The sequence below is a fragment of the Panicum virgatum genome, chromosome 5N (assembly GCF_016808335.1).
Source record: "Panicum virgatum strain AP13 chromosome 5N, P.virgatum_v5, whole genome shotgun sequence".
NCBI lineage: Eukaryota > Viridiplantae > Streptophyta > Magnoliopsida > Poales > Poaceae > Panicum > Panicum virgatum.
The window spans coordinates 51,785,935-51,813,295 of NC_053149.1; the positions used below are offsets into that span (position 1 = coordinate 51,785,935).

The 27,361-nt window shown below is 45.1% G+C and overlaps 2 protein-coding genes, 1 non-coding gene and 1 pseudogene across 5 annotated transcripts; 3 read left to right on the top strand and 1 right to left on the bottom strand.

Annotated features, from left to right (window-relative positions):
- The first annotated feature begins 13,939 nt into the window (after positions 1–13,939).
- Positions 13,940–18,330, top strand: LOC120675278 (origin of replication complex subunit 4). 3 transcript variants are annotated; one of them, XR_005675281.1, is made up of 16 exons: positions 13,940–14,129; positions 14,215–14,305; positions 14,474–14,530; positions 14,983–15,030; positions 15,232–15,282; positions 15,366–15,409; positions 15,521–15,584; positions 15,782–15,868; positions 16,204–16,295; positions 16,389–16,470; positions 17,004–17,089; positions 17,181–17,290; positions 17,530–17,622; positions 17,697–17,736; positions 17,831–17,974; positions 18,101–18,330. XR_005675281.1 is itself a non-coding variant. In XM_039956404.1 (16 exons), the coding sequence occupies exons 1-16, from the start codon at positions 14,020–14,022 to the stop codon at positions 18,140–18,142; spliced, it is 1,266 nt and encodes a 421-aa protein (XP_039812338.1). In that variant the 5' UTR covers positions 13,942–14,019; the 3' UTR covers positions 18,143–18,322. The 3 variants fall into 3 exon arrangements, 2 of the variants coding, with proteins under 2 accessions (XP_039812338.1, XP_039812339.1); XM_039956404.1 differs by having other exon boundaries at positions 13,942–14,129; positions 17,697–17,761; positions 18,101–18,322; XM_039956405.1 differs by having other exon boundaries at positions 14,073–14,129; positions 14,958–15,030; positions 17,697–17,761; positions 18,101–18,322.
- A 589-nt stretch (positions 18,331–18,919) lies between these two features.
- LOC120675281 (ER membrane protein complex subunit 6-like) lies at positions 18,920–21,928 on the top strand. The gene is made up of 4 exons (XM_039956406.1): positions 18,920–19,112; positions 20,615–20,810; positions 21,207–21,226; positions 21,524–21,928. Exons 1-4 carry the CDS (start codon positions 18,955–18,957, stop codon positions 21,552–21,554), a joined length of 405 nt encoding a protein of 134 aa, XP_039812340.1. The 5' UTR covers positions 18,920–18,954; the 3' UTR covers positions 21,555–21,928.
- A 420-nt stretch (positions 21,929–22,348) lies between these two features.
- On the top strand, positions 22,349–23,655 carry LOC120675280 (annotated as a pseudogene).
- A 90-nt stretch (positions 23,656–23,745) lies between these two features.
- Positions 23,746–23,864, bottom strand: LOC120677031. The gene has a single exon (XR_005676096.1). It is a non-coding gene; the product is annotated as a U5 spliceosomal RNA (small nuclear RNA).
- Positions 23,865–27,361: the final 3,497 nt, after the last annotated feature.

The following is a 27,361-nucleotide window of genomic DNA, read 5'->3' on the forward strand; positions in this document are numbered from 1 at the left end:
CTCTTCAGTTTTCTCAATTCTCCACGTCGAAATAGGCTACCATGCATTCCTCGGTCGCTTGCTGATTCACCCTCATGATACTTGCTCTAACATCAGAGCTAATAACACTGGCTGCTAATATAATCCTGGTAAGAGAAGCCGTCAATCATTGAGCACTCAAAGCGCTTGGCCGCCCAATGGCGCGTCGACACGGCGGGGCCTGCCGCCTGCCGGGCCGCGGCGCGACACACAAGCGGCGCGTGCGGCGGCGTCGGGCCCCGCCAACGCGAGCGCCCGCACGCGCGCGCCGCGGAGCAGGATGGCGGAGAGCCGGAGAGAGAGAGAGAGAGCGCGCGAGCGAGCGCGCGCCTTTCGGTTTTCGGCCGGCGTGCTCACCATGTGCTCGCATCTGTTCCAGTTCCCGGCGGCTTCGCTTTGCTCTCGTCTCGTGGGAACACACGCGCATTGGTTGAACTAACCACCGATCGACAGCAATCGCTTTGAGGCGCCTGTTAGAAATCAGAAGATTAAAGATAATCTCATCCATAGGTTAGGGCTAATCCTAGCCATTAGATTAGACCAATAACTGATTAGCAGTTAACCTTGTAAACCCAACGGGTATGTCCGTTGGTGTACGGATGCGTTCCTCCTCGTACGGACGCAACTCTCCAGTGTACGGTCGCGTCCTTTGGTGAAGGGACGCGTCTCCCGGTTCTCCCTGTATATATATATATATTCAAAGATCAATGAAATCATTCAACAGTTGTTCCCAAATCTTTGTTCATTTACATTCACTTTTATCACGTTATCAGCACTTTGCTCTTCTGAACAAGAGGCAAGAACAACGCAGAGGCACATGCCTCTGAATCCCACGGTAAGAACCATGACGCGAATCAACATCAACCTACCTTCGCATGTTGTTCGTCAACTGTTCTTCGCACTTCGCCGCGTCGGAGGAATGCGCCATGGCCCCATCCGTCACCATGGACAGCGCCGCAGCGTCTTCGAGCACCTTGGGCCTCGTGTTCGCCGCAGCGCCGTAAATGGAAGTGGATGTGGCCGCATCTTTGCTTCTGCTGTTCGCAATCTCCGACAGGATGCTCGTCGAGGACGCCGCTGGAGCCCAGTTCGTCGCGGCCGCCAGGCTTCTCCGCTCGCACCGCGTCTGCAGAGCCAGCCCCCGTCTCGTCGCCGAGGCGTGGATGGTGCTGGCCCAAGCAATGTTGCGCCACAAGCGGTCGAAGCCCCGGCGCCCCCAATTGTCGAAGCACCGGCGCCGCCCGTTGATGAAGTGGTTGCCGTCCCCATGGAGCCAATGTCGCCGACACTGCCTCCGCCACCACCGCGCTTCTGGTGTGACTTCTGCAAGGAGTTCACGCCGATCCCGCACACGCTCGATCCGTGGCTCCTTGCCACCCAGGCCGCTCCCGCGCTTTACGCCGTGAAGGAAGAAGAAGAGGACGATGTGGTGCCCGGCCTTGGCATCCGCGACCCATTCAACACTGCGGCAAGGACGGGTATCTCCCCGTACTTCTTCCTCGACAGGGCCGGACCCTCGGCTCATCCGCCGGCGGCGACGCTGCCCTTTCCTCAGCCGGTGAAGACTGAGGACGCCGAGATGGTGGCCGCCCCAGGCATCGGCCCCTTAGCGCCTCCACCTGGTACACGCGCTGCGGCTGCTGCTCGAATGAAGGCGCAGGCCCTCCCAGAGGAAGGCACCGCGACAACCCCTCCGACACTCCGTCGCCTCCTTGGCCGCAGAGTGGCAGCGGTGGACCGGCGCCCCGGCATCCGCAGGGGATCCTGGAACCCGGCGGCTCTCAATCTCCCAAGCGCGGAGGTGCTGAACATGGGAGCCTACAGCAACGGCTTCTACTCTCCCGATGAGGGGGAGTCCTCCTCCAACTAAATCAGGCGAGCGCAGCGGCAGCGCAGTGGCGAGCGGCGGCGGGGTGGTCAAGTGGCGGCGGCTGTTTCCTGGTGTCCAGCGGCGTGGAGTAGGGTTGCAACCCTGCTGCCTGCCAGAGATGCCTCTAATAGGCCGTGAAGATGGCCCAATGGCCAACGCTCGGACCTCCCTTCCTGCTGTTCGTCCTGTGCACGCTTGATGGGCCAAGCTAATGAACGTGGATTCATTTCCAATCCCCATGGCTGGCTGGCCTATTATCTTTATTATTTAGTTGATTTAATTTCAGCAATAATTCGCATAAGACTCTGTTAGTCTCCAGTAATTATGTGCTGTAAAATATTACTATTATGTTTAGTCGCTGACTTTAAATGTATTTGTATCTATGATATTTTATCATTGTAAAATATCCATTTGTGATATTATTCAAAGTATTTGTCCCGGTATGTATGACAAATCCAATAGATAATATCCCTAGCGACCATGATCTTGCATATTTATTTATTAATTTATTTCTTTTGCAATCGATCATTTTAATTAAGACCCTTAATTTTACGCTTTTCCAATTTCAAAGCACTACGCGCTTAAATAATGGATGCAACAAGTTATGTGTATTTTTCTCACTAATCAATTGTATAACACGCATGTTCTATAATCGTTTTGTTGGCCACTCCACAAGGTAGCACCACAATTGCTACTGCAGGATTTACACTAAGTAAATACTTAGTGCCAATCCTCAAAGTGCGTACCCAACATTAACACTTAGAACATTTGGTCTACATTTTTCTCAAAAAAAAATGACTACCATTAATTTGCATTCCTATTGGCCATACACAAGGTAGCACTATAATTGCTACTGTGGGATCTACACTAAGTAAACACTTAGTGATTATCCTCAAAGTGCGTACCCAATTCGTTTGCAAATTAGCTAAGGTCTACATCACTCTTTGATGACTACCTTTAGACGTGTTTATACAATTCGTATAAACAATTTGGCATCTACTGTTAACAACAGACCATGTCCATTTTGAGGTCTACGCCTTTATGGTGACTACCTCCATTTTCTTATTATGCATGTGAGATTTTACACCATTAATATCTTGTTTTTATTTTGCATCCCAAACTTACAACACACCACAAAATTTTAAATAACTTAAAATGTTTCGATGGTTTGACTCGTGTAGGATCAATGGCTGTCAAAGAGTTTGAATTACTAGCTCTAGACGGTCACAACTATCCAACATGGGCTGTGGACATAAAAGTTAGTCTTGCATCCCGAGGACTTTATCAAGCAGTGTTACCACTCCAAGAGGGTGTTGCACCACTTGATGATCAACATGTATACACGGCACTATATATCATTAGGAGCCATATTCATCCTGATCTTAAGGCTGAATATTTATTGGAAGAAAATCCACGAAATCTATGGAAGTCTCTTAAGCAACGCTATGAACAACAAAAGGCACTCTTATTGCCTGCGGCAAATTATGAGTGGACCCAACTTCGCTTACAGGACTTTAAAACTGTAAGTGATTATAATCATGCTGTTCATCGGATTTGCTCAAAGTTGCAATTCTGTGAGAAAGAACCTTCAGATGCGGATAAGATAGAAAAAAAACTCTATCCACTATGCTTCCCTCTGAAAGGATTCTTCAACAACAATACCGTGAAAGGAATTTTCAGGTTTATTCTGATCTTATACATACATTACTTGAGGCCGAAAAACATTCCGAACTTATGGTTTGGAATAATCAGCAACGCCCTGTTGGGTCAACTCCATTGCCTGAAGTACATGCTTATTCTAAGAATAAACCCAAATCTAACAATGGATCTTCTAAGAACCATCATCAAGAAAATTCCAAGAAAGGTAAGAAAAACCGCAGAAGCAACAAGAAATTCCAGAATCGTGTTTCCAACAAGGGTAAGAACATTTCCAAACACAGGAGTGACAAACCTGTGTGCCAAAAGTGCGGTTGTTACAGCCATATTACAAAGAAATGTCGTACCCCGAGTCATCTTGTTGATCTTTACTTAAAGTCCGTGGGTCGTGGACGTGCTACTCAAGGACAGAAGTATGAAGCCCACTTCAACTATCGACCTGACACCACCAGGGAAGAAGCTAGTTGTTCGCAACAAGTTCCCGAGGAACCAAGCAACAACCCCATACCAGGAGGCGAGGATCTTGCTACAAAGAATATGATCGTGGAATACGCTTCCAACGACATATTTGGAGACCTCGAATAGGCTCCCAATCTCCAAAAGATTCCAAAGTCTTGATGTCCTATTTACTAGTATTTGTAATATTTAACACAATTTATATATTAATAGATTGTAAATAAATAAGGTCATCACTTTCATAGGTTGGATATAAAATAAATGTATTGTATACATTTGATATTCAATAAAGGTGTGTATTCTATATATCATCAAAGGATTTCATATTAAATTCTTCATTTATATATATAGATTTTCTACAGGAGTCAATCCAATGGACGAGGAATTATGCCTTGTGGATAGTGGAACCACAAATTCTATAATTAGGGAAACAAAATATTTCCAAACTCTTACAAAGAAACAGGGAAACATTTTGACAATCGCTGGACGCGATGCAACGATAGTTGGCACTGGTCGTGCCACTATCGTACTCCATATGGGTACCCATATTACAATTGAGGATGCACTTTTGTATCCCGATTCAAAGCGTACGCTACTAAGTTATAGAGATATCCGTCAAAATGGTTTTCATATTGAAACCGGTGATGACAATAATGAGGAATTCCTCCTCATTACTAAAGATAACGGATATGGCAAACAAATTGTTGAACAAATTCCTTCTTTTCCGTCCGGATTGTACTACACATACATTAAACCCGTACCACATGTTGCATACAAGGTAATTTTTCAGAATGTTGACACATTCAAAACTTGGCATGACCGCCTTGGTCATCCCGGTATAGGGATGATGAGAAAAATTGTCAGCAATTCAAATGGTCATGAGTTAAATACTGCTAAATTTCCCAAATCATCAGATTTTATGTGCACTTCATGTGCTACAGGGAAATTAATTTTACGTCCTTCATACGTTAAAATTCAAAATGAGTCACTCAAATTCCTTGAACGTATTCAAGGCGACATATGTGGCCCCATACAACCTACTTCTGGACCTTTCAGGTACTTCATGGTTCTAATAGATGCATCTACTAGATGGTCTCATGTGTGTCTTTTATCCACACGTAACCATGCTTTTGCAAAGATCATTACTCAAGTCATTAGACTTAGAGCACAAAATCCTGAACATCAAATTCAATCAATTCGAATGGACAATGCCGCTGAATTTTCCTCAAAGGCTTTCAACGATTATTGTATGGCTTTAGGAATTCAAGTTCAGCACTCTGTCCCATATGTCCATACACAAAATGGTTTAGCAGAATCTCTTATTAAGAGAATTAAACTCATTGCAAGACCCTTATTACAAAATTGCAACCTTCCAACTTCATGTTGGGGTCATGCAGTCTTACACGCTGCAGACTTAATTCAATTGCGACCAACTGCATATCACGTTGTCTCTCCTATGCAATTAGTACGTGGGAATATACCAAATATTTCCCATCTGCGAAAATTCGGTTGTACAGTATATGTACCGATCTCACTACCTAAGCGTACCGCTATGGGCCCACACAGGAAATTGGGAATCTATGTGGGGTATCAATCACCGTCGATTATTAAATACCTTGAGCCCCTCACAGGGGACCTATTCACTGCCCGGTATGCTGATTGCATATTCAATGAGGACCATTTCCCGGCATTAGGGGGAGATTATAAGTACCAAAATGAATGCCAGGAAATCAATTGGGATGCCCAAGGCATTTCCTCCTCAGATCCACGTACTCAAGAAACTGAACAACAAGTTCAGAAAATCATAAATTTGCAACATATTGCAAATAACCTGCCAGAAGCATTTACTGATTATAAGGGTGTCACAAAGTCCTCTTATCCTGCACGGAATGCACCCGAAAGAGTAGAGGTACCAAACAAAAATATTCAACTCCTCCCGCTTCCAAAGAAGAAGGGGAGAAGTATGGCTGCTCCCAAGGATGATGCTCAAACGAAGCGTCAGAGGATTCCGCGGACTAAATCTACAAAATCAGTAAATCCAAACCAACCTAAAGTTGGTAGACGCCCAAAAGTGGATACAAATCCCATACCAAGACCAAATCCACAACCCGGATCAATGGTGCACCCAAATACTGATCCTGGGACATCGGAACATCCTGACTCCACAGTCTTAGGAAATGACGAGTCAGACCAAGGGGTGAAAGAAATTTCCGTCAATTATATTGATTCTGGAGAATCATACGATCGTAAGACTACTGTTGTCAACATATACTTTTCCGCAGCAATTGCAGAAATCTTCCTAAACGATCCAGATCCCAAGACCATGGCAGAGTGCAAAAAGCGCTCGGACTGGACTCAATGGAAAGAAGCAATCCAAGCTGAAATAGCCTCGCTCACTAAAAGAGAGGTATTCACATCTGCAATACCTACACCTCCCAAAATCTTCCCTGTGGGATTCAAATGGGTTTTTGTCCGAAAACGGAATGAAAACAATGAGGTAGTGAGATATAAAGCGAGACTAGTAGCACAAGGGTTCACGCAGAGACCCGGCATTGATTACAATGAAACCTATTCTCCAGTAATGAGTGGAATTACTTTCCGATACTTGATATCATTGGCAGTTCAAAATCATCTATCTATGCAGTTGATGGATGTAGTGACAGCATATCTTTATGGGTCACTTGATTCGGACATATACATGAAGGTTCCTGATGGGATCCAAATTCCGAATCCAAACGCAAATCGCAACATGTATTGTGTAAAACTTAAAAAGTCACTATATGGCTTAAAGCAGTCGGGACGAATGTGGTACAACCGACTAAGTGAGTTTCTTCTTAAGAAGGGATACACAAATAATGATGATTGCCCGTGTGTTTTCACTAAGAAATCTCCAACGGGATTCTGCATTATATCCGTATATGTTGATGATTTGAATATCATCGGCAACCCAAAGGATATAGAAGAAGCACGCAATCACCTCACGACGGAATTTGAGATGAAGGATTTGGGTAAGACCAAATATTGCTTAGGTTTACAACTTGAGCACCTTCCCTCAGGAATACTAGTGCATCAATCAGCCTATATCCAGAAAATATTGGAGAAATTCAATATGAATAAATCGTATCCATCTAAAACCCCGATGGTTGTTCGTTCTCTAGAAATGGAGAAAGACCAATTTAGACCACAAGAAGAGGGTGAAGATATACTGGGACCCGAGGTTCCATATCTCAGCGCCATTGGAGCACTTATGTATCTTGCAAATAGCACCAGGCCTGATATTGCATTTGCAGTGAATTTACTAGCTAGACATAGTGCTAAACCTACTCAACGTCATTGGACGGGAGTAAAGAATATCTTCAGATATCTTAATGACACAAAGGATCTAGGCTTATTCTTTAAGAAAAATCTTGATCCAAGTATGATTGGATATACAGATGCTGGTTATCTATCTGATCCCCATAATGGTAAATCCCAAACAGGATTTGTATTCCTACATGGAGGTACTGCTATTTCATGGAAGTCTTCTAAACAAACTCTAACGGCAACCTCTACTAACCACTCTGAAATCATTGCACTATATGAGGCATCACGTGAATGTGTATGGCTTCGCAGAGTGATTAACCACATACAACAGTCATGTGGTATTGGTTCAATCGAATCACCTACAATTATCTATGAAGATAATTCTGCTTGTGTTACACAGATGCAAACAGGTTACATAAAGAGCAATATAACCAAGCACATTGCTCCTAAGCTGTTTTATCCCCATGAATTGCAAGAAAACGGGGAAATAAACATCTTGCAAATTAAGTCATGTGATAATCTCGCTGACCTCTTTACTAAGTCCTTACCAACCTCTATGTTTCAAAATTTTGTGCATGATATTGGTATGCGACGACTTCGAGATTTGCAAGGATCAGGGGGAGACATATCCTAGATGCTAACCTATACCTGCATTATATTATACTCTTTTCTTTAACAAGTTTTATTTATAAGGTTTCTTGTTGAAGTTTTTAACGAGGTAATATTAATATAAGCATGTGTCATATTTTCTATTTTCCCCACCGGGGTTTTTGTAGGAAATATCCAAGACACATATTGCCCTCACAACTTATCCATGGTTTTCCCTGAAAAGGTTTTTCATGTGAAGTTATTCTAGAGGCAATACCAATAATATGTCGTCATATTTTCTCCTAGTTTTCCCACTGGGTTTTTAAAGGAGTTTTAGCGACGTATCATTACATAATACTCTTCATATTTTTCCTGAAAAGGTTTTTTTTTTGGGGGGAGTTATCTATATGTCGTACCTCCAATACTTTTCCCCACAAGGGTTTTTAAATGGGATACCAAAGACATAGTGATTTGTTTAAATCACACAAATATACATATTCCTCATATTTTTCCCACAGGGTTTTTAGAGGAATCCAAGCTTACAACTACATTGATCTCAAGAAGATTCGATTAAGGGGGAGTGTTAGAAATCAGAAGATTAAAGATAATCTCATCCATAGGTTAGGGCTAATCCTAGCCATTAGATTAGACCAATAACTGATTAGCAGTTAACCTTGTAAACCCAACGGGTATGTCCATTGGTGTACGGATGCGTTCCTCCTCGTACGGACGCAACTCTCCAGTGTACGGTCGCGTCCTTTGGTGAAGGGACGCGTCTCCCGGTTCTCCCTGTACATATATATATTCAAAGATCAATGAAATCATTCAACAGTTGTTCCCAAATCTTTGTTCATTTACATTCACTTTTATCAGCGCCAACAGTAACACGGCAACCCCGACCAGAATGTCCCGTGCATGCTTGTGGATAATATCACATTAGCTCCTGTGACGACGCTCAGTGTGTGCAGAGAAAAAGGAGAAAAAAAGGGGTTAGAACAACCACCCCGTATAGTCCGTACTCTTTATAGCCGGTCAAATCCAAGCGCATATGATCAATCTTTCCGTCTGCGCTGCTGCCGCTGCGTGTGACTTGTGACATGCCCGGCCGCTCTTTCAGTTCCTCGTTCCCTGCGAAGATGCAAAGGCCCTCATCGCTGTCAATGACCTCGTGAGCCGCGTCGCGTTCGTGTCGCTCTCGCTCTCGCTCCGACGCCGACCCCTCCACTTCTCCTCTCCAAGCCCCACCACGCAGTCGGCAACAACTTTTTTTAGGGGTGGGGGTGGGCCAACTTTACTCAAACAGCGTAGCTAGTACAAACTCCATCAAGAGGATGGAAAAACCAAACATGTCTTCCTAATTATTCATAAATCGAGCTTCTAACTAAAGCATGTGCATCAGTGTTCGACGCCCTCCCTTCATGGACAACTTCTGCTCTTTCGAATTCGCCATACCAGCCTTCATCTCTCTGATTGCATGGCCGTATCAACCCATTCCAGGCCCTGCCATGCTTCGGACAGCACAGGCACAGTCTGTGGCAATCCGCACCCTCCTGATCATGAGGTCCGCTGCAAGGGCTAGGCCTTCACGGCACGCCAGCACTTCCGCCGTCTCCGGGTAGGATATGCCCTTCATCACTAGGGGCGACGCTCCCATGAAAGCACCCGCCCCATCCCTCGCCACCGCCGCCATCGCCACAATATCATAATTCTTCGAAAGTGCGGCGTCGACATTTACCTTCATCGGGTCTTGTGGGGGCGGAATTCATTTGAGAGCTGCAGCAGGTGCACAACCCGCACCCGCGTCCCCCTTCCTCTCCATTGTCGGCATAGCCGTCTCCAAGTCTGCAATAAACCTCTCTATGAAGCTGTGAGTGGACAACGGGCTCTGAAAAATATTTTCATGAATTGCCTTCCTCCTCGCATGCCAAATTGCCCACAAAGTTACAACAAGTCTCACCAACTTATCATAAGCAAGACCTGCTATTGCTTCGTGGATCCACCCGCGTGCATTGTCATCTTGTGCCTGACTGATGAAATCAACAAGTTCATCACATTGTAAAGCCCAAACGCACCTGGCCATATTGCATTCCAGCAGCGAGTGCTTCCACGAATCCTGACCGCCACAGATAGAGCAATTGCTTGTCTGTGCCATGTTTCTGCGATGCCGCACATCGCCTGTCGGAATGGAGTGCTTAGCGAGCCTCCATAGGAACACCCGGATCTTTGACGGGACCTTGACTGACCACAGATCCGTCCAGTCTTTTTGGTCCGCCTCGACATCTGATCTCCCCGAGTAGTGTTCAATCCAGTTCGACTGCCGTTCCCGTGTTGTGACCAGCATCCGGTAAGCCGATCTAACAGAGAAAACTCCGGACTTCTCGTAATGCCAGGCCTAGAAATCCTCCTGCCTCCGCCCAGACAGCGGAATGCTTCTGATCAGCTCGCCATCCATCGGCAGGAAGTGTGTGTCCACCGCATGTAAGTCCCATGTAAACGTCAGCGGGTTAATCAGTTCACTGACCTTTCCCGGCGGTGTGTCACTGATGCAGCATATTGGCCGTAGCTGACCATCCCTCGGAAGCTAATTTGAGTGCCACACCTCCGTATCTTCCCCGGTTCCAATCCTACGAATTAAGCCTCGTTTGAGCACTTCTTTGCCATCGACAATAGCCCGCCAAACTCTAGATGGAGAGGGTCCTAGGTCTACCTCCAGAAATAAGTTGCTCGGGAAGTTCACTGCTTTGAGAACCCTTGCGCTAAGCGAGTCAGGATCTTGCAGGATCCGCCACGCCTGTCGTGCCAGCAGTGCAATGTTAAAAATCTCTATGTCTCGGAAACCCATGCCTCCCATGTATTTTGGTTTGGCCATCTCCTTCCATGCGACCCAGCATGTCTTCCTTTTACCCTCCTTGCTTCCCCACCAGAAACTCCGGAGTAGATTGTCAATGTGCTGGCATAGCCCCCGTGGTAGTCTGTAGCATGACATAGAAAAAGTTGGGATCGCTTGCGCTACAGACTTGATCAGGACTTCTTTTCCTCCAGATGAAAGAGTCTGTTCCAGCCAGCCTTGAGCTCGCTTCCACACCCTATCTTTTAGGTACTTGAACGCCCCATTTGTTGAGACACCAACATCCGAGGGCATGCCCAGATACTTCTCACTCAATGCAACATTATGGACCTGTAAGGAGTCCATGACCACCTCACGAATGCTCCCGCTGACACCTTTTGCAAAATGTATCGAAGATTTATCCATATTAATCCGCTGCCCAGAGGCTTGGCAGTAGATGTGTAGCACATCCTTCACCTAATCCGCACTCTCCCTGTTTGCCTTAAAAAACAGCAGGCTGTCATCTGCGAACAGTAAGTGACTAATCATCGGAGCCGAGGCTGCCACTGTGATCCCCCTGAGGTTCGATGACTGGATTCTGGACTTCAAGAGGCACGAAAGGCCCTCTGCTGCTAGCAAGAACAAATAGGGTGAGACTGGATCCCCCTAGCGGATCCCTCTAGAAGGTACAAACCTCTCCTGTCGCTCCCCATTAAAAAGAATAGAGAAAGAAACCGAGGTTACCAATCTCATAATGGTGTCGACCCACAAACGATGAAAGCCAAGCCGTAACATAATAGCCTGTAAATAGCTCCACTCTACCCAGTCATAGGCTTTTCTCATATCCAGCTTGAGGGCAGCGAACCTGCTGTCGTGGGCTCTCTTCTTCTTCATGAAATGCATACACTCATAAGCTGTAGTTATATTGTCAGTAATCGAGCGCCCTGGCACAAAGGCTGACTGCTCATCTGAAATAAGATCAGGGAGCACCTTCTTCAGCTTATTGGCCATCACCTTGGAGGCAATTTTATACACCATGTTGCAAAGACTTATTGGCCGAAACTGGCCTAGCTCCTCCGGGCTATCGACTTTTGGAATGAGCACAATACTGGTGTTATTAAATATTGATGGATCATCCTCCCCCCTCAGTACTCTGAGGACAACCACAGTTTCCTCATCGCCGCATAATTCCCAATGGGCTGGAAAAAATGTGCTGGCATGCCATCTGGCCCAGGCGCCTTGGTCGGAAACATTTGGAAAAGAGCTATTTTTACTTCCTCCTTCTCGAAGGGCACCAACAGTCCCTCATTCATAGCCGCTGTCACCTTAACAGGGACTGTGTTCAAAACACGGTCCATATCAGTCGTGCCTTCTGATCGGTACAACGTCTTATAGAAATCTGTCGCCATAGCTCCCATCTCGTCCTCATTCTCAGTGAACTGACCATTTGATTTCTTGAGCTTTGAGATTTTATTTTTCCTCCTTCTTTGGCTGGCCCTAAGATGGAAGAATTGTGTGTTCTTGTCGCCCGCTGACAGCCACATTATTCTGGATCGCTGTTTTCACATGATTTCCTCCCTGTAGTTCAGCTCCATAATTCTCTCCACCACCTTGATCTCTGCATGCGACGGCCCCACGTGTGAAATAACTGATCTCATACGATCGAGTTCCTCATCTAGCGCCTTCAACTCCTGGCGGACATGGCCAAACGTCTGTGTATCCCACAAACTAAGACTCCCAGCTAAAGATGTCAACTTGTCATGCAATTCTCTAAGAGTATGCGCCTTCCCAGCGCCCTGCCAAGTTCGAGCCAACATGGCCTCAAACTCGTCGTGAGACTCCCACATCACCTCATATCTGAACATCTTTTTCCCGTGTTTCCTTCTTCCCCGCTCCACCTCCCTATCCCAGCGGAGGAGGATGGAGTCATGGTCCGAGGCAGCAGCAGTGAGGTGCGACACCTGTGCAAGAGGAAAACGAGAACACCAATCTGCAGTCGCTAGTGCTCTGTCCAGCCTCACGTGGCAGAAAGTTCCTCCCGCCACTTTCTTCTCGAAAGTCCACTTCCGACCCACAAAACCAAGGTTGTACAAATCACAAATGTCAACCATCTCCCGAAACCCCTCGATCTGCGCCCGGCTTCGTTCTTGCACCCCTGAGTGCTCATCTTTATGCAAGACCTCATTAAAATCGCCGATACAGACCCATGGTAAATTAGATGATGCCTTGATAAATTTCAGCATATACCAGGTCTTATGGCGCTCTGCAACCTGTGCCTCGCCATAAACACACGTCAACCTCCAGGGGTCATGCCCATTCTCCGTAACAATAGCATCGATATAGTACTGGGAGAACGGTAAGATCTCAACTCTAGTATTATTGTTCCAGTAGATACCGAGTCCACCACTGCGGCCAGCACTACTTACAGCAAAAGCATTATCATACCCTAGAGTTTTCTTCAGACCTTCTACTCGTGCCTTGTGCACCTGAGTTTCGAGCACACACAACACGGTCGGGGCAACCTTCTTCGCGAGATCGCGAAGTTCCTTCACCGTCGAGGCGTTGCTCAGTCCTCGACAGTTCCAACTTAAGCAACTCATTGCTTCTGGCGGCGCTCCGACATGGAGCCCGCCTCATCGTGTGAAAATTCACCCCCTGCGCTCGTCGTGCTCTTCTTCCTGTCTCTCGGCAAGACGTACACTGCAGCCATCCATTTGATCGCCGGTAAAACCGCGCTGTCATCCTTCGTTAGCAACACCCCCCCTCTCGTTCTGTCTCACTGAGGCAGAGCTTCTGCTCCTCCACCTCGACATCCTGCTTCCCTGTCTTCGTGCGCGAAAGTCCCGCCGCCATGGTCACCCTCATCCTCACAGATCGAAAATTGAAACCCACCAAAGCCGGGCAGCTGAGTCAGATCAGCTCCATAGTCAGCCCGAGTAGGAACAAATCGAACCCAGGCGATGAGGAGGTGCGGCGTCGGTGGAAAATCCTTCACCCGGCGGAGATCGCCGACGGAGTTGCCTAGAACCCTGGCGGCGGCGCAGCCACAGTCGGCAACAACTGCGTGGGCCGTGCCCAGCCAGAGAACATTTCGCACTTCCAAGGTTTCAGCTCGGCCCAGCCCAGCCCGTGTTTTCCAAACAACTGGTAGCGCGGAGCACGGGCGCACACTGCACAGCACAGTGCACACGCTAGAACCGGCGCGAAAGGGAGCCGCCGCCGAGTCGTTTTTTCCCGCGCGTCCTCGGCTGCCTCTGCCTGACTCCACTTCCGCCCCAACCTCGCGACTCCTCCAGCCGTTATGGCGGCGGCGTCCGTGGGGAGCCAAGCGCAGGCGGTGCTCCGGGGCCGGCTCTGCGATCCGGGGTTCGTCCACTCCGCCCTCAGGTCCTCCCCGGACACCAATTACAGGTGAGCCGATCGATCCCCGCACCCGCCGCGCCCCGCCTCGCTGGAAACAGCCTCACTAATCCGCCTGGGTTTTTGGGCCGGGCAGCAAGCTCAAGTACCTGGTCGCCAGCTCCGTGTCCGAGGCCTGCAACAACTCTGTCCTCCTCCTCGGTCCCCGCGGGTGCGGGAAAGCCGCGGTGAGGCTGCTTATTGGCTCCGTTTTTTCTTCCTCTTCTTCTTCTTCCCATTTTCTGTTTCGCTGAACTGCGGCGCCGGTGTTTGATGAAATGTCCCAGCGGAAGGTAAACCGTGCGATGCGGTTGGTTTATTTTTCTTTAGTCCTGATATCCTCGTTTGGTTTGCAGGTGGTGGACATGGTTCTTGAGGATCTGAAGAAGGAGCACCCTGATGCCATTTCCGTGGTATGGCAGCAACGCTGTATTTTATTCAATTCGCTTGACTCTAGAATTATGTGCCATGTTATTTTGCAAATTACAAATGATGATGCGCTTAAACCTCTCGGACAAACTTCTGTTGCAACTTCTACTGTTACTAGCGTTGTAGCATTCAATGGGCTAGAACCCTGTTGTTCATACATGATGACTACTACCCCCATACCAGTGACAACATCAGAAGTTTTCTTGCTATTGAAAACAGCAGTTTGATTAAGGAACTTTAGGGATAGAAGAGACTAAGAATGGTGAAATGCGGAATGCCCTTTCAGCATGAATGTTCCTTTCTTTGCAGTTTTTGAGCATTACTCTCAAATGCACTGTCTTACCGAAAATACAAGAGTTATGTGTCCTAGTTCTAATCAGAAGTATAAACTTTGGTTACTTCCACTTCAAGTGGGTTTTGCATTACACCTTTTCAGATCAGGCTAAATGGGATGCTACATAGTGATGACAACTGTGCTACTAAGGTTAGTACTCTTGGAAACACTATTGCATCTATCAATGTTGATTTAATTTCCATAATCCACGTACTTTTCCAACCTTGCCTTATACCTTTCCAAATACCAAGTCTTTTTCCTTAACAAATTTACTCAACCATGCACTTGCTTCTGTGAGTAAACCTGTAAGTACCTCCTGTGCTAATTTTTTTTCTGCCTTTTGTTTCGTAGGAAATTTCCAGGCAGCTTTGTTTGGAGCATCAGTTATCATTTTCAAAAATGGTGCATATGCTGTCTAGTTATTATTCTCCCTTTTTATAGGAAATTTAGTCAAAGATAGGCTGCTCTGATCTCTTTTCTTATAGGCTTCTTCAGATGACAACACTGAATTCATCATTGACATGTTGCGGTGAGTTTCTATAAAAATAATGCCGTAATGGATACTTGTATATTGGACCATGTTCCCTTAGTTCAGAAATTTTAAATACATATATGCTCATTTATATTTTCTCTTCTGCAGGGAGTGTGGACTAGCTCACAAGACAATACTCTTTATTCTAGAAGAGTTTGACCTCTTTGCTCAGGTTGAAATAAATAGCTGCCTTCTATGCTTCAACTAAACTAGTTTGTCTCAATTCCCTTTTATCTATGAGAGCTACTTAAACTCCGATAAAACAATTGTTCATGGGACATATGGTTAATGCCATAACATGTTTTCTTTTATTCTTTGGGCAATTTTGACATAAGAAGATGGCTTATGTTCATGGTGTTCTTTTTACAGGGTAAGCAGCGGTTGCTTTACAGCTTACTTGATGCAATGCAGTCTCTCACATCACAAGCTGTTGTCATTGGTGTGAGTTGCCGCTTGGTATGAACTAAACTTCATCACGGTTGCTTATAATTTACCAGAAATATAACATTGAAGCCTGTCAATTGTATATACTGTTTAGTGAATTGATTTCTTGTTTTGCGTTTGAGTGCCATATGATTAGTGTCACCCTCAAATTCTTGATCATATAGTAGCATATAAAGTAGTCATCATGCAGTAGCATCCCTGAGCTATGATTAAGTTGGCTGGCAACTTGGAATCCGAATGGTGCATAAAAAATCGTCAATTCACTTTGGTTTTGAAGTATAGTGATAAAGTTTAATAGTTTCTCAATGATTATTATCTTTTCTTAACAATAGCAGTCATTTTTTTAGGATGCAGATCAACTCCTAGAGAAAAGGGTTAGATCCCGGTTCTCTCATAGGAAGCTTTTATTTGTTCCTTCTTCACTGGAAGATACACAAAGGTTTGTGCTTACCCAGATCTTTTAGACGGAAACATGAAATGTTCCCCCAGGTTCTTTTATTCATGCGACCTCTTGGCATCTGAAAAAATGTAGGTTGGTGGAACATTTGCTGATACTGGCCAATGACTCGGGTTTACCGGCAAATTATGTCACGGATTATAACTCAAGACTTACTGTATCCTTTCTAGTTTCTACAACATGACCTATCATGGTATTTTGCTTAACAAATATGCATGTAATTATAACTTTCCTTAATTTATATCATCACAGTTAGTTTAGTTGAACGATCAGCTAGAAATGGCAAATGATCTTGTTAAATAAGCAAAGTTCTTTATGTTTGCTTGGTTTATGAGCTTGCTGAAAAGAAAACATGGTTGAATTGTCCCTTGAACAGAATGGAACTGTATGTTTTTCCGAAGCCATAATGGAACTGTATATGATATCATTTCAGCAGCAGGGCTCGAGTCTGGTTGGCTAGCTCATAGTAGAGTGGAGATAGAAACCACGCTTTGACTCCCCATTTGCAGAGATATTGATCCATCTCATATGGCCGGGGCTTAACTGCTATAGTCGTTTTTATGATATTATTTGAATCAGTTCCCAGTAGCATTTTTTTTGCTCCATCGTGGAGACACAAAAATGATGAAATAAGTAGGTAGTACAACTGCAAGAGATTGCAGAATGAATCAGTCATCCTATACCCTGCAGAACATTTTCAGTGATAAGAAATTCAAAGGGATTCTCAACTCCCTCATGGATGCTGATGCAACAACGAGCAGCATTCTGAGATTTCTGTAAGTTTTCACTTTTCAGCAGCTTATTGGTCCATATATCAATGATTATCAATTTTATACCCAGTTCAATATGGAAAAAACAATTCTTCAGTTTCAGAGCTGTGTCATACATGGACATGAAATCTGGATTTCTGTCAATGGAAAGCTTCTTGAAGGCGTGTTCCTCCATGCAGAGGCAACCCAAGATGGACAGCCTACAAGGTATATTTTGTTGGCTAGCCCTTAATTACTCTCAAGGTGCATTTGTTCTGAATGGTCTGTGCACTAAAAGGACAGATGCACATTTTCACTCCGGCTGTCCACCTATTCTCTTTACTTCTCTTCTGCATGGCACAAGCTTAATTTCCCACAAACTTGCTCTCATTTTTGTTATTCCATGTTTAGAAAATTTCATTGCAATGTAACGATGACATTTTAATGCCATGAAAACTTGAAAGCAGATCTCTCGATTTTGGAACTGTACATTCTAGTGTGCATGCACAGATTAGAAGACAAGGAGCAAAGCTCATACAACTTCACCAGCATAATGAAAGGTAGCTAGCGCTCTCCTCATGTGATCATCGATAGAAAAAAAAAACTGACAGTGGGTGAACTGGTTGTCTACCAGAATACAGATCCATACAGGACGCCTACAAGACTTCTGATAAGTACGCGAGCACTGTTTGTTTTCGGGTAAGTGCAATCATTATTGACAATCAACGGCGATTCGATGACCAAAACTTGCGTGCTTGCTTGCTGCAGGCATTTGAGCATCTTTTGGATCGCGAGCTGATTAGTTTTGGCGACAACAGAGGGAGGAATCAGGCGCTTGAATACCGGCCTGTCAAGCTCCTGGTATCCTCTCGGGAGCTCGCTGAGTCCCTCAAACTGAACACCACCTGCCCGGTAAGTCACCTGACTAAGCAGTTTTCTTCTGTTATTGTCTGCCAATATCGTTCTTTGCCCTGTTGCTGTCAGCATGTAACATGTTATACTATCCGGCTAATAGCGCGCGTGATTTTGTTTTTGCAGGCTGTACTCCAGAAGCTGTTTGATCGTGAAAGATACATGTAGAAGTGTAGAACCCCTTTCCATCAGGCTGTACTTCACTGAGTAACTGTTACCAGCACGTTTTCCTGCTTCACAAGGGCTAATTTCATTGTCAGGGGCATGCATATGGAATCATTGTCAGGTTGATTCGTTGTATTGTAAACAGAGATTCTACTTTCTAAATGAAAAAATGCGCATGCATTTTGTGTATCTGTCCAAAGAGGACTGCCACGCTCACGCCGCGTACTACAGGTCGAATGCCCAAAAGGCCGCAAACCCATCTCGTGAAGATTGCATCCTTTTCTTTCCTTCTTGCTTTCTTTCTTTTTTGAGGATTGTAAGGGTAGCATTTGATTTCTCTCAAGAAATGAAAACCGATTCATATAATAACCTTTAGATCCGAAGGAAAACCAGTTTGTATTCTGGCAGGCAAGCCCGTTGAAGGCCGTCAGTCATTCTAATATGAAAATATGTGACTTTATTAAATTCATTTTGTATTGATTGAAATTCTATTTTTGGAGTCCATCCGGGTTTTTATCTCTTACTCAGTACTAGTAGTCAATACATGTCAACTTTTTGGTAAATTGTTTTCTGAATGGTAAGCAACATGTTGTTAATACATTTAGTTGACTTCAAGATGCCTACGATGACTTCTCAATCTTAAAATTTTTCGATCCAATATATATCAGTATTTGCGTGTATACTATGTTTCTTTGATTCTTTCTAAAAAAAGATCGATTTATTTCGAGGACTTTATTCGAGAGTCGGATGACATACAGCCATACAGGAAAGGTGGTGGTCTCGGACACAAAAACGAAACATTCTCGAGGGTTTTTATGCAAAGAGTTGCATACCGGGTTACTCTGCTGCATTCGCTGCTCGAACTGACCAGAACGATGGCGGCGGCTGCGGCGGCGGGGGGCGGGTTCGCCGGCGACGTCCCGATCATCCACGCGGAGAACCTCGTCAGCAACATCAGATCCATAAACTACAGGTTCGTTTCGTCCTCGTCTCCCTGATAAATTTGGTTTACCTAATCTGATCCGGTCAGTAGCCATATCTAGGTTTCCTTTGATCTCGATTCCGATGTGGGCGTCCTAATGATGTCTTCCTAAAACCAAGTACTTTTACAAGTTGGAAGCTTAAATTCGCAGTGTAGGATCAAAATCAAGGTATAAAATCGCGGGCTAAGACGTTTAGCGGAAGGTCCTCCAAAAAGCTAAGAGAGCTATAGCGAAAGCTATAGCGGAGCTATCCATTTAGCGGTTTGCAAAAAAATATGCATAATGTGGCCAATAACATTAGTAATGCAACCAATTTCAGCAAATTTTTAATAGCCATACGTCCATAATACATATAAAATTAGAAGCACCATTGGTCTAACATTCTAAAATAGACTCAACACGTCTCTTAACTACCTAACTGTGCCCGTGATGCTTTGTCTATGGTCCACCCTAGTTATAGTGATTCTTTATTTCTTTTGGCTACATCTTTAGCGGAAGTAGCGGACATTTATTATCACTAAATCCTATAAAAACCCCCTATAGCGGACATAGCGGACAAATGTTGTATAGCGTAGCGGTAGATCTCTTAAAAAGCTAATAGCGGACAATAGCGAGCTATTAGCGGGCTATTTTGTACCTTGATCAAAATATGTTTGCTAATTGACAGCGCAAGGTTTGAAATTGTGTCACTAGAGTTATTGTTAAATCTGCATTAGTCAGTAGATTTGGTATCGCAAGTGGAAGAAGAATCAATGAGACAGTGCGTGTAGGATTTCTTGACCAACTATTAAAATGGAGCTATTTTGGTGTGTTAAGCAGGAAAATTTTTGAGCACTTTTCTCTGTTACCAGTTCTTCCAAGTTAAATCACTTTACTGGCATCTGCATTTGTACTCACAGTTCCTGTTGGTAAATAATTAGAGCTCGTTGTTTTGTGACTGAGGCTCTGGCCATCGTAGCACTCAAAATATTAAGCAAAGAATAGCAGTTTGAGTGTTGCCACTTATTTTGGTTGAATTGAGAAATAGACAAAAAAAAAAGGGAAAATTCGATTCATGCCACCACAACTCCGTGAAATTGGGTGTCATGTTGAAAATCATGCCACTCAATGGCATGATTTTCAACATGAGATCCAATTTCAAGAAATTGGAGTGGCATGGATCCAACTGACCCAAAAAAAAAATTGAGCAAAGAGGAGTTAAGTGGTACCATGCATCCAAGTGTGTTGCATGTGACCGCTAAGACATGTTGTTTGAGCACCCTGCCTAAGCATAGGGTCATATGCTTAGTTGTTCAATTAATGTTGCTGGAACACCCTTAACTGGACATTATTTTCTTATTCCTGCTCAACTAGACATTAATTTGAGTTAATAAATATCCATCATCACCAATGTTCCCATTGGGTCGTCTGCCATTTGATAGTTCCTTTAAAATTCTCAACCATCTACACCAGTGTACCCCACTGACTTTCGGAAAATTGCTGTGCCTTTCAGTCGGACATTCTTGTCAATCATTAGTGGAGTTGTTGCTGGAATCTGGGGATTTACAGGCTTGATGGGATTTGTGTTCTACTTTCTTGTGATGATGGTTGCATCTCTTGGGCTTTTGGTGAAGGCCAAATTTTCGGTTCATACCTACTTTGACAGTTGGAACAGGATTGTAATTGAGGGAGTTCTTGGAGGCCTTATGGTAAGCCTTATTGGAGTTGTGAAAAAATAATACAACAATATATTCCTTTATCATTTGGCAGATTCAACATATAGTGAGCATGTAAAACGATGCAATGCTAATGTGATCTTTGTATTTCTGATAGCTTGACCAACAATAATTAACATTCTTAATTTTCTGAGCATGGAAGCATCTCTTGGATTTAGTGAGCTGTTGTAATATAGAGCACCATATTACCTCATACATGAAATAAATCTTGCTTCTACCATCTGTTAAAAGTCTTGAACGTAGGGTGGCTTGACATTAGCAAGGGTTTACATGGTTCTTCAAGGTAGTCAGTAGTGACATTTCCTGTATATTTACTTACCATGCATTTTTCTTTCATATATCTAACGATTTTCTCTTTGCGTTTTGCAGTCCTTCGTGTTGTTTTGGTCGTATCCTTGATATTGTAAGACTTGCTACCATTCTAACTTCTCATATATGCCTTTAATGTGTTGTTTCTTGTGTTCGTGAGTTGATAGGTTTAGTTTGGTCTACATAACGTTAGCAACATAGTTGATATGGTATTATTGTGACTTCTGAATCCTTTATAGCTCTGAAATATAGTAGCGTGGTAAGATTATTGTGGCTATTTTGCTTATCATAAACAAAATGCAATGATTTCGGCTTTTTATGGCATAAATAGCTGAACTGTCAACTTTTGTGCTGGAGTTCATCCTTAACATGAGCAGATTTGCCTATGACATTGTCCACATCTTCTGATGGATGAGACCAGGAGCTCTCTGGAGAACCGAGGAACCATATGGGATCCTCCTTGTATGAGACAGAATTAATATGTATTTGCACCAACTCGGGGGACTATGTTCAGTAGACTACTGTCTTCTATTGCTCTCCTCTGCTGTTCCAGTCACAGACCCTGTAATTTAGAAAATCTCTACTCTGGTCCGCATCATGATGTAGCTCCTATCAGCAGTCGTGAGCAAGCGTGGAGCTCTATCTTTTCTCACTATGAACAATGGTCGTGCACTCACGCAAGTACTCAGATTGTAACGAAATGGGCATTGTGCCTTCCCAGATCACTGGCCAGAACATGTGGAATATGAACTATTGAAAAACCCCTCGTTTTGTTTCCCGCATGGCCACGTTTTTGCCTGAGTTGTTCTCTACTTTGGCCCCGTTTGGTTTCGTAGCGCGCTAGTGAATAGTGACACTTTGACTGATTATTATGCTGTCAAACAAAGTCAGTTTATAAAACCAACTCCAGAACCCCCGCGCTAGTGACCCTGAAGAATCTAATGAGGCCTTTGACCGCGCGATTAGAGGATGGTTACTGTAGTATCACTGTAGCAAATCATCGATTAATTACCGTCATTAGATTCGTCGCGAAAAGTTAAACCCATCCCTAAAAAATTTTTACAAATAGACTTTATTCAGTCCTTCGTGCGGGAAAGATTCTTTTGTAGCGCTAGAATTCTAGCGCGCATCCAAAAAGGCCTCTCTCCACGAGCCGGCAAGCCCCATGGGGATTGACTACGGCTATGGAGGAGCATCAAAGTCAGCAGCGCCACCAAGCTAGGTGCGCGCTGACGATGTGCTCAACTAGTACTTGGCCGGCAGAACGGTGGCACGCGGGCCTATGCCACTATCCCACTATTCCTTGCTCGCGTTGCCTTCCTAGCTGTTCCGCTCGTTTCAATCCAGCAGGCCGGAGGAGATTTGTGGATCGCGTCTCGTTTCGCCGCCATCCACCCGGCGCCCCGGTCGCCGGAAAACGCGCGGCGAGGAATAACCGGCAGAGCATCGGCGAGATGGTCCGGGAGGAGCGGCTGGACCTGGTGCTGGTGCCGCTGGCTCTGGCGGCGCTGGTCGGCTACCACCTGTGGCTCCTCTACGCCATCCTCCGCCACCCGGCCAAGACCGTCATCGGCCTCAACGCCATCGCGCGCAAGCGCTGGGTCGCCGCCATGATTGCTGTCGGTACCTAAGCTACTACTCTTTCTCTCTCTCTCTCTCTCTCTCTCTCTCTCTCTCTCTCTCTCTCTCTCGGCACTTAAGCTTTCCTGTCACGTCACGGGAGCAGAACACCGAGAAGAACGGCGTGCTGGCGGTGCAGACGCTGCGGAACAACATCATGGCGTCGACGGTGCTGGCCACCACGGCCATCACGCTCGTCTCCGTCATCAGCGTCTTCGTCAGCGTCACGTCCCCGGCCTCCTCCCCCTCGCCGTCCAGGGCGGCGCCGCGGCTGGTGTACGGGAGCAAGGCCAGGGAGGTGTTCGCGGTCAAGTACCTGACCGTCTCGCTCTGCTTCATGCTCGCCTTCGTCTGCAACGTGCAGGCCATCCGCCTGTACGCGCACGCCAGCTTCCTGCTCGGCGGCGTGCCGCCCGGCGACGGCGGCACGCCGGAGGAGTTCGCGGCGTACGTGGCGCGCACGGTGAACCGCGGCAGCTACGCCTGGTCGCTGGGCCTCCGCGCCTTCTACGTGTCGCTGGCCCTCTTCCTCTGGACGTTCGGGCCCATCCCCATGCTGGTCTGCAGCGTGGCAGCGTGCTCATGTGCGGGCTGCTCTACTTCCTCGACACCACCAGCGACCACGGCCACGCCCACGGCCACCGGGGTAGCGGCGGAAAGGACAGCTCCGCCACTTGATCTCTCTTGAGTCTTGTCAGTCGATTTTTTTTTGTTTCCTTGATGAGCACCGTGTCCATACGAACATTGGCATGGATTTGAGAAATTTTAAACTTGCCAGACAAAATCTGAATTTTAGCGCCTTCCTCGGTAGGAAAGCGCCCTCCACTTGATCTCTGATGACTCTTGAGTCTTGTCAGACTAAATTAAAGTGTTCGATTTTTTTTGTTTCCTTGATGAGCACCGTGTCCATACGAACATTGGCATGGATTTGAGAAATTTTAAACTTGCGAGACAAAATCTGAATTTTAGTTTGTAGGGTGCCTTCCTCGGTAGGAAAGCGCCCTCTAAAAATTGAAGTACGCTACTTGATGTGATGAGCACACGTTATTCTTTAGTAAAAGACGAAAGAATAGTTCGCTTTGTGCTCACCACGCAGCTTCTTGATTCATGCCAAAGCATATGGCAGCTGCTCTTGTACAGCATCCCAGCCTTGCGTCCCGTACAACCAAAGCCATATGGTACTAAACCTCTGCAGCTGCTCTTTTTTTTTATAATACGTATCTATATTTCTAGATAAGGAAAGCGTACAAGTACACGTTCAAATACAGAGACATACGGGAGGATACAGGAAACACTGCCCCAGCCGAACTGCGCTAAGGACCCGACAAAAAATAGAAATTACACTGAAGCCCTTGGACCCAGAGCAAGCCGAAGGCACTCGTCGTCCTTGTCGCCGGCCGCCGCCACCGAAGAAGACGCCGGGCATCACCTTGAGCAGGAAGAATCCCATTGCCCACAGGCTTTGAAAGGAGTCAAAAAAGACACCCGTCACAAACGGCGGGATGAAGCCATCGGCGGTCGCCCATCGACCGAGGCCGCGCCTCGACCCATCCTGCTCCTGGATCTGAGCTCGCCATCGACGGACCCCGCCGCCAAGGGAAGACCGATGCAGATCCAGCCAGCCACCTTCCACATCACCCGCAGCACAACCCGCATCCTTGAAGCAAAAGGGCAGGAGCAACATCACCTGCAGGGCGACGAAGATCCAAGCCCGGACTCCTGTACAACAGCTCACAAACTCGCCGGTGGCACCGGAGTGGAGCACCATCGGGGCGAGGAGGAGTTGGAGCATTATTCCTCGCGCCGCCACCGCCTTCGCCTCGTCGACACCGTCCCGGAACACAAGCCACATAGGAACATCCCTCCGGCTAAACCTAGCTCCGCCGACGACCACCGCCAGCAAGCAGACCCTAGACCTAGCCACTTTATGTACATCCGCACGGCGCTTCCCCAGGCCTCCACCCTCTCCGACTCCATCCCGGCCGCCAGAGAAGGAGGAGGCCGGCGGAACCGCCGCCGGAACCGGCATTCGCCCCCTTTTCGCCTCTCAAAGCTGTAGCAGAGGAAAGAGACGGAAGGGTCAGATAGATCTGAGGGTCTCTGCAGCTGCTCTGCCACCTGAGTTAGCAGCATTCGACCAGGGCCCGGCCTCCATATAGGTAGGTGCCAAGAATTCTGGCACGGATCCTGATGGGCCGGGCTGAAATTGTCAAAGACAACAAAAACCAGTGGACAAGGTGGGCTTTGGAGGATGGATACAGTAGAACTAATGGCACAATTTGTGGTTCTATGGAATGCTGCGCAACAGATTCAGCTCACGTATTTAAAAAAAAAAGATTCAGCTCACTGAAACACCTGATCAGATCTTTTTGGAGGTGAACGGTTAACGGAGTAACGGGACGTATACTACTAAGTCAGCTTATCTTTCTCAACTGAAGGGAACCTACTCTCTCCTTTGATGTTGATGCTATTTGGCATGCTCATGCCGAAGGAAAAATACAGATTTTTTGCTTAGCTCTTGGTGCAAAATAAATTCCGACAGCTGATAAGCTAGTGGCTAGGAATTGGCCGGGGCGGAGCCAGATCTTAGACTAAGGGGCTCATTTTCTTCTTCTTCTTTCTCTCTTCTCTCTTTTCCTTCTTGTTTCTCTCTTCTCCTTCTTCCTCCTCTTCACTAAACCAAAATTTTTTAGGAAGGGCTTGTGGGGCCTACAACATGAGGGTAGGGGTGCTGGAGCCCCCCTGCCCCCCACGCTGGTGCTTTGTGTAATCAGACGTTTGAAACGGACACATTTGTGCCTGCACTGCCCTTGTGAACGGCATGTTTGGCACCTGGTCAGCACCTGTACTTCAGGTGTTATACAAGTGCCGGCAGGCCAAGAAGAAGGCGTAGAAGCTTAGCGGAATGGAAGCCTGGAGCACTTTAATCAGCCTCAAAAACGTTTTAGTGGCAGCAATTCTTTCATCACCCCTTGGAACATTTGGAAAAAGAGGAACAAAAGAGTTTTTCAACAGAAAAGTCTGCATCCACATCAGGTGGTGCTGTTGATCAAGGAAGAGATTGTTTTGAGAAGGGTGGCTTGTGGGCTTGCGTCACACCTGTGGTGCTTTAATTTGTTTAAACTAGCCTATCAACCCGTGCTACCGCATGGACTAATTAGATTAATATAAAAATGAAGTTTATAGCTAATAATTATAATTGGCCTCTTTCATCTATTAAATATTCAAACAATACTCCAAAATACATATTTATTATTATTTAGTTGCAATATATTTCATTTTGCATCACAGCTCCATGTGTTCGATATATTCAATTGAACTATTTATTTATCAATTCTTATCTCTTTCTATCATACATGAATAAATGGTGACACATATCGTGTGTAGTATTTTATATAAATAATAATAAAAAACATATTAATAGCAATAGTAATTTATAATTTATATTGGTGCACTTTAAATATTTTATTATAATTATATAATAAGGATCCAGATTTTGGATTCTTTAACTTTTAATAATAAAATAATTGAATGATTTATATGCAAGTTTAGGGGGTTATTTGCATTATTCTTGTAATTGCATAAGCAATTTACACGAAGATTTGGGGGTTAGTTTAGTTCTCTTTATAATATCAGATGTGGGTAATTTAGATACATATTTAGGGAGTTACTTTAGTCTATTTTTATAATAGTAGAGATGGGTAATTTATTAGGAAAGATAGCAGTTCCAGTGACTATTATGATTAGAGTTGTCGGACTGATAGCTGGATATTTCTAATTTTTGTGAATTTCTAAAAATTTTCTATTTTATAGGGTGCCACCTAGTATCCTAGAGTCTGTTCGCCTAAACGGCCGTTTAGTCCGTTTAAACAAAGTTTAAACGGTAAATAGAGGTCACCCGTGTCGTTTAAGCCCTGCACGCACTACAATAAAAACATGTAAGTAGAGACATTATTTTCAGCTTGTAGAGACATTTTAGGTTGTCTCTACGTAATCATCGTAGAGTCATTTTTGACTATCTTGTAGATATGCCACTACATCCAATGTCTCTTTGATAGATGATACATTTTATTAATTGTCTCTATATACTATAAGACAACTTGTAATGACATACTAATATGTGTCTATCCTCTAGGTGCGCTAAAAAATATTGAAAAACATGCGAGTGATATAGCTTTGAAGCTTCAAACTATATTGACCAATCCTCAGCCTGCTAGCCATCACAACCTTACAACAATTGTTGCTTATATACTTAGTATAATTCTTATGAGTATTTTATAACACACCTAAATGATCTAAATAGTATCTCAAGATATTAAATGGAATGACTCAAACTATGCCTCTATGGGGCTAAGGTCAAAAATTAAAGTGTCTCAAACTTGCCTCTAATAATCCGTATTAACATTTTACGGAATGACTTGAAAAAGTGTGTCTATGATTTAAAATGCCTCGAATAATGTATCAATACATGTGACACTTTCAAAAGTACCACAAAAAATGTCTCTACAATACATTATGACATATTTGTAAAGACAAATTGTGAAATATCTATACAGAAGTGTCTCTACATTAGATTTGTGTTGTAGTGATGGTAA

Bases quoted from the DNA above. Each gene is read 5' to 3' on its own strand.
- LOC120675281 (XM_039956406.1), top strand. From the start codon at position 18,955: ATGCAAAGAGTTGCATACCGGGTTACTCTGCTGCATTCGCTGCTCGAA. The intron at 19,113-20,614 runs GTTCGTTTCGTC...TGTGCCTTTCAG, and splicing joins ATCAGATCCATAAACTACAG to TCGGACATTCTTGTCAATCA. The intron at 21,227-21,523 runs GTATCCTTGATA...TAACATGAGCAG, and splicing joins TCCTTCGTGTTGTTTTGGTC to ATTTGCCTATGACATTGTCC.
- LOC120675278 (XM_039956404.1), top strand. From the start codon at position 14,020: ATGGCGGCGGCGTCCGTGGGGAGCCAAGCGCAGGCGGTGCTCCGGGGC. The intron at 15,585-15,781 runs GTTGAAATAAAT...TTCTTTTTACAG, and splicing joins AGTTTGACCTCTTTGCTCAG to GGTAAGCAGCGGTTGCTTTA. The intron at 16,471-17,003 runs GTATCCTTTCTA...TATACCCTGCAG, and splicing joins ATTATAACTCAAGACTTACT to AACATTTTCAGTGATAAGAA.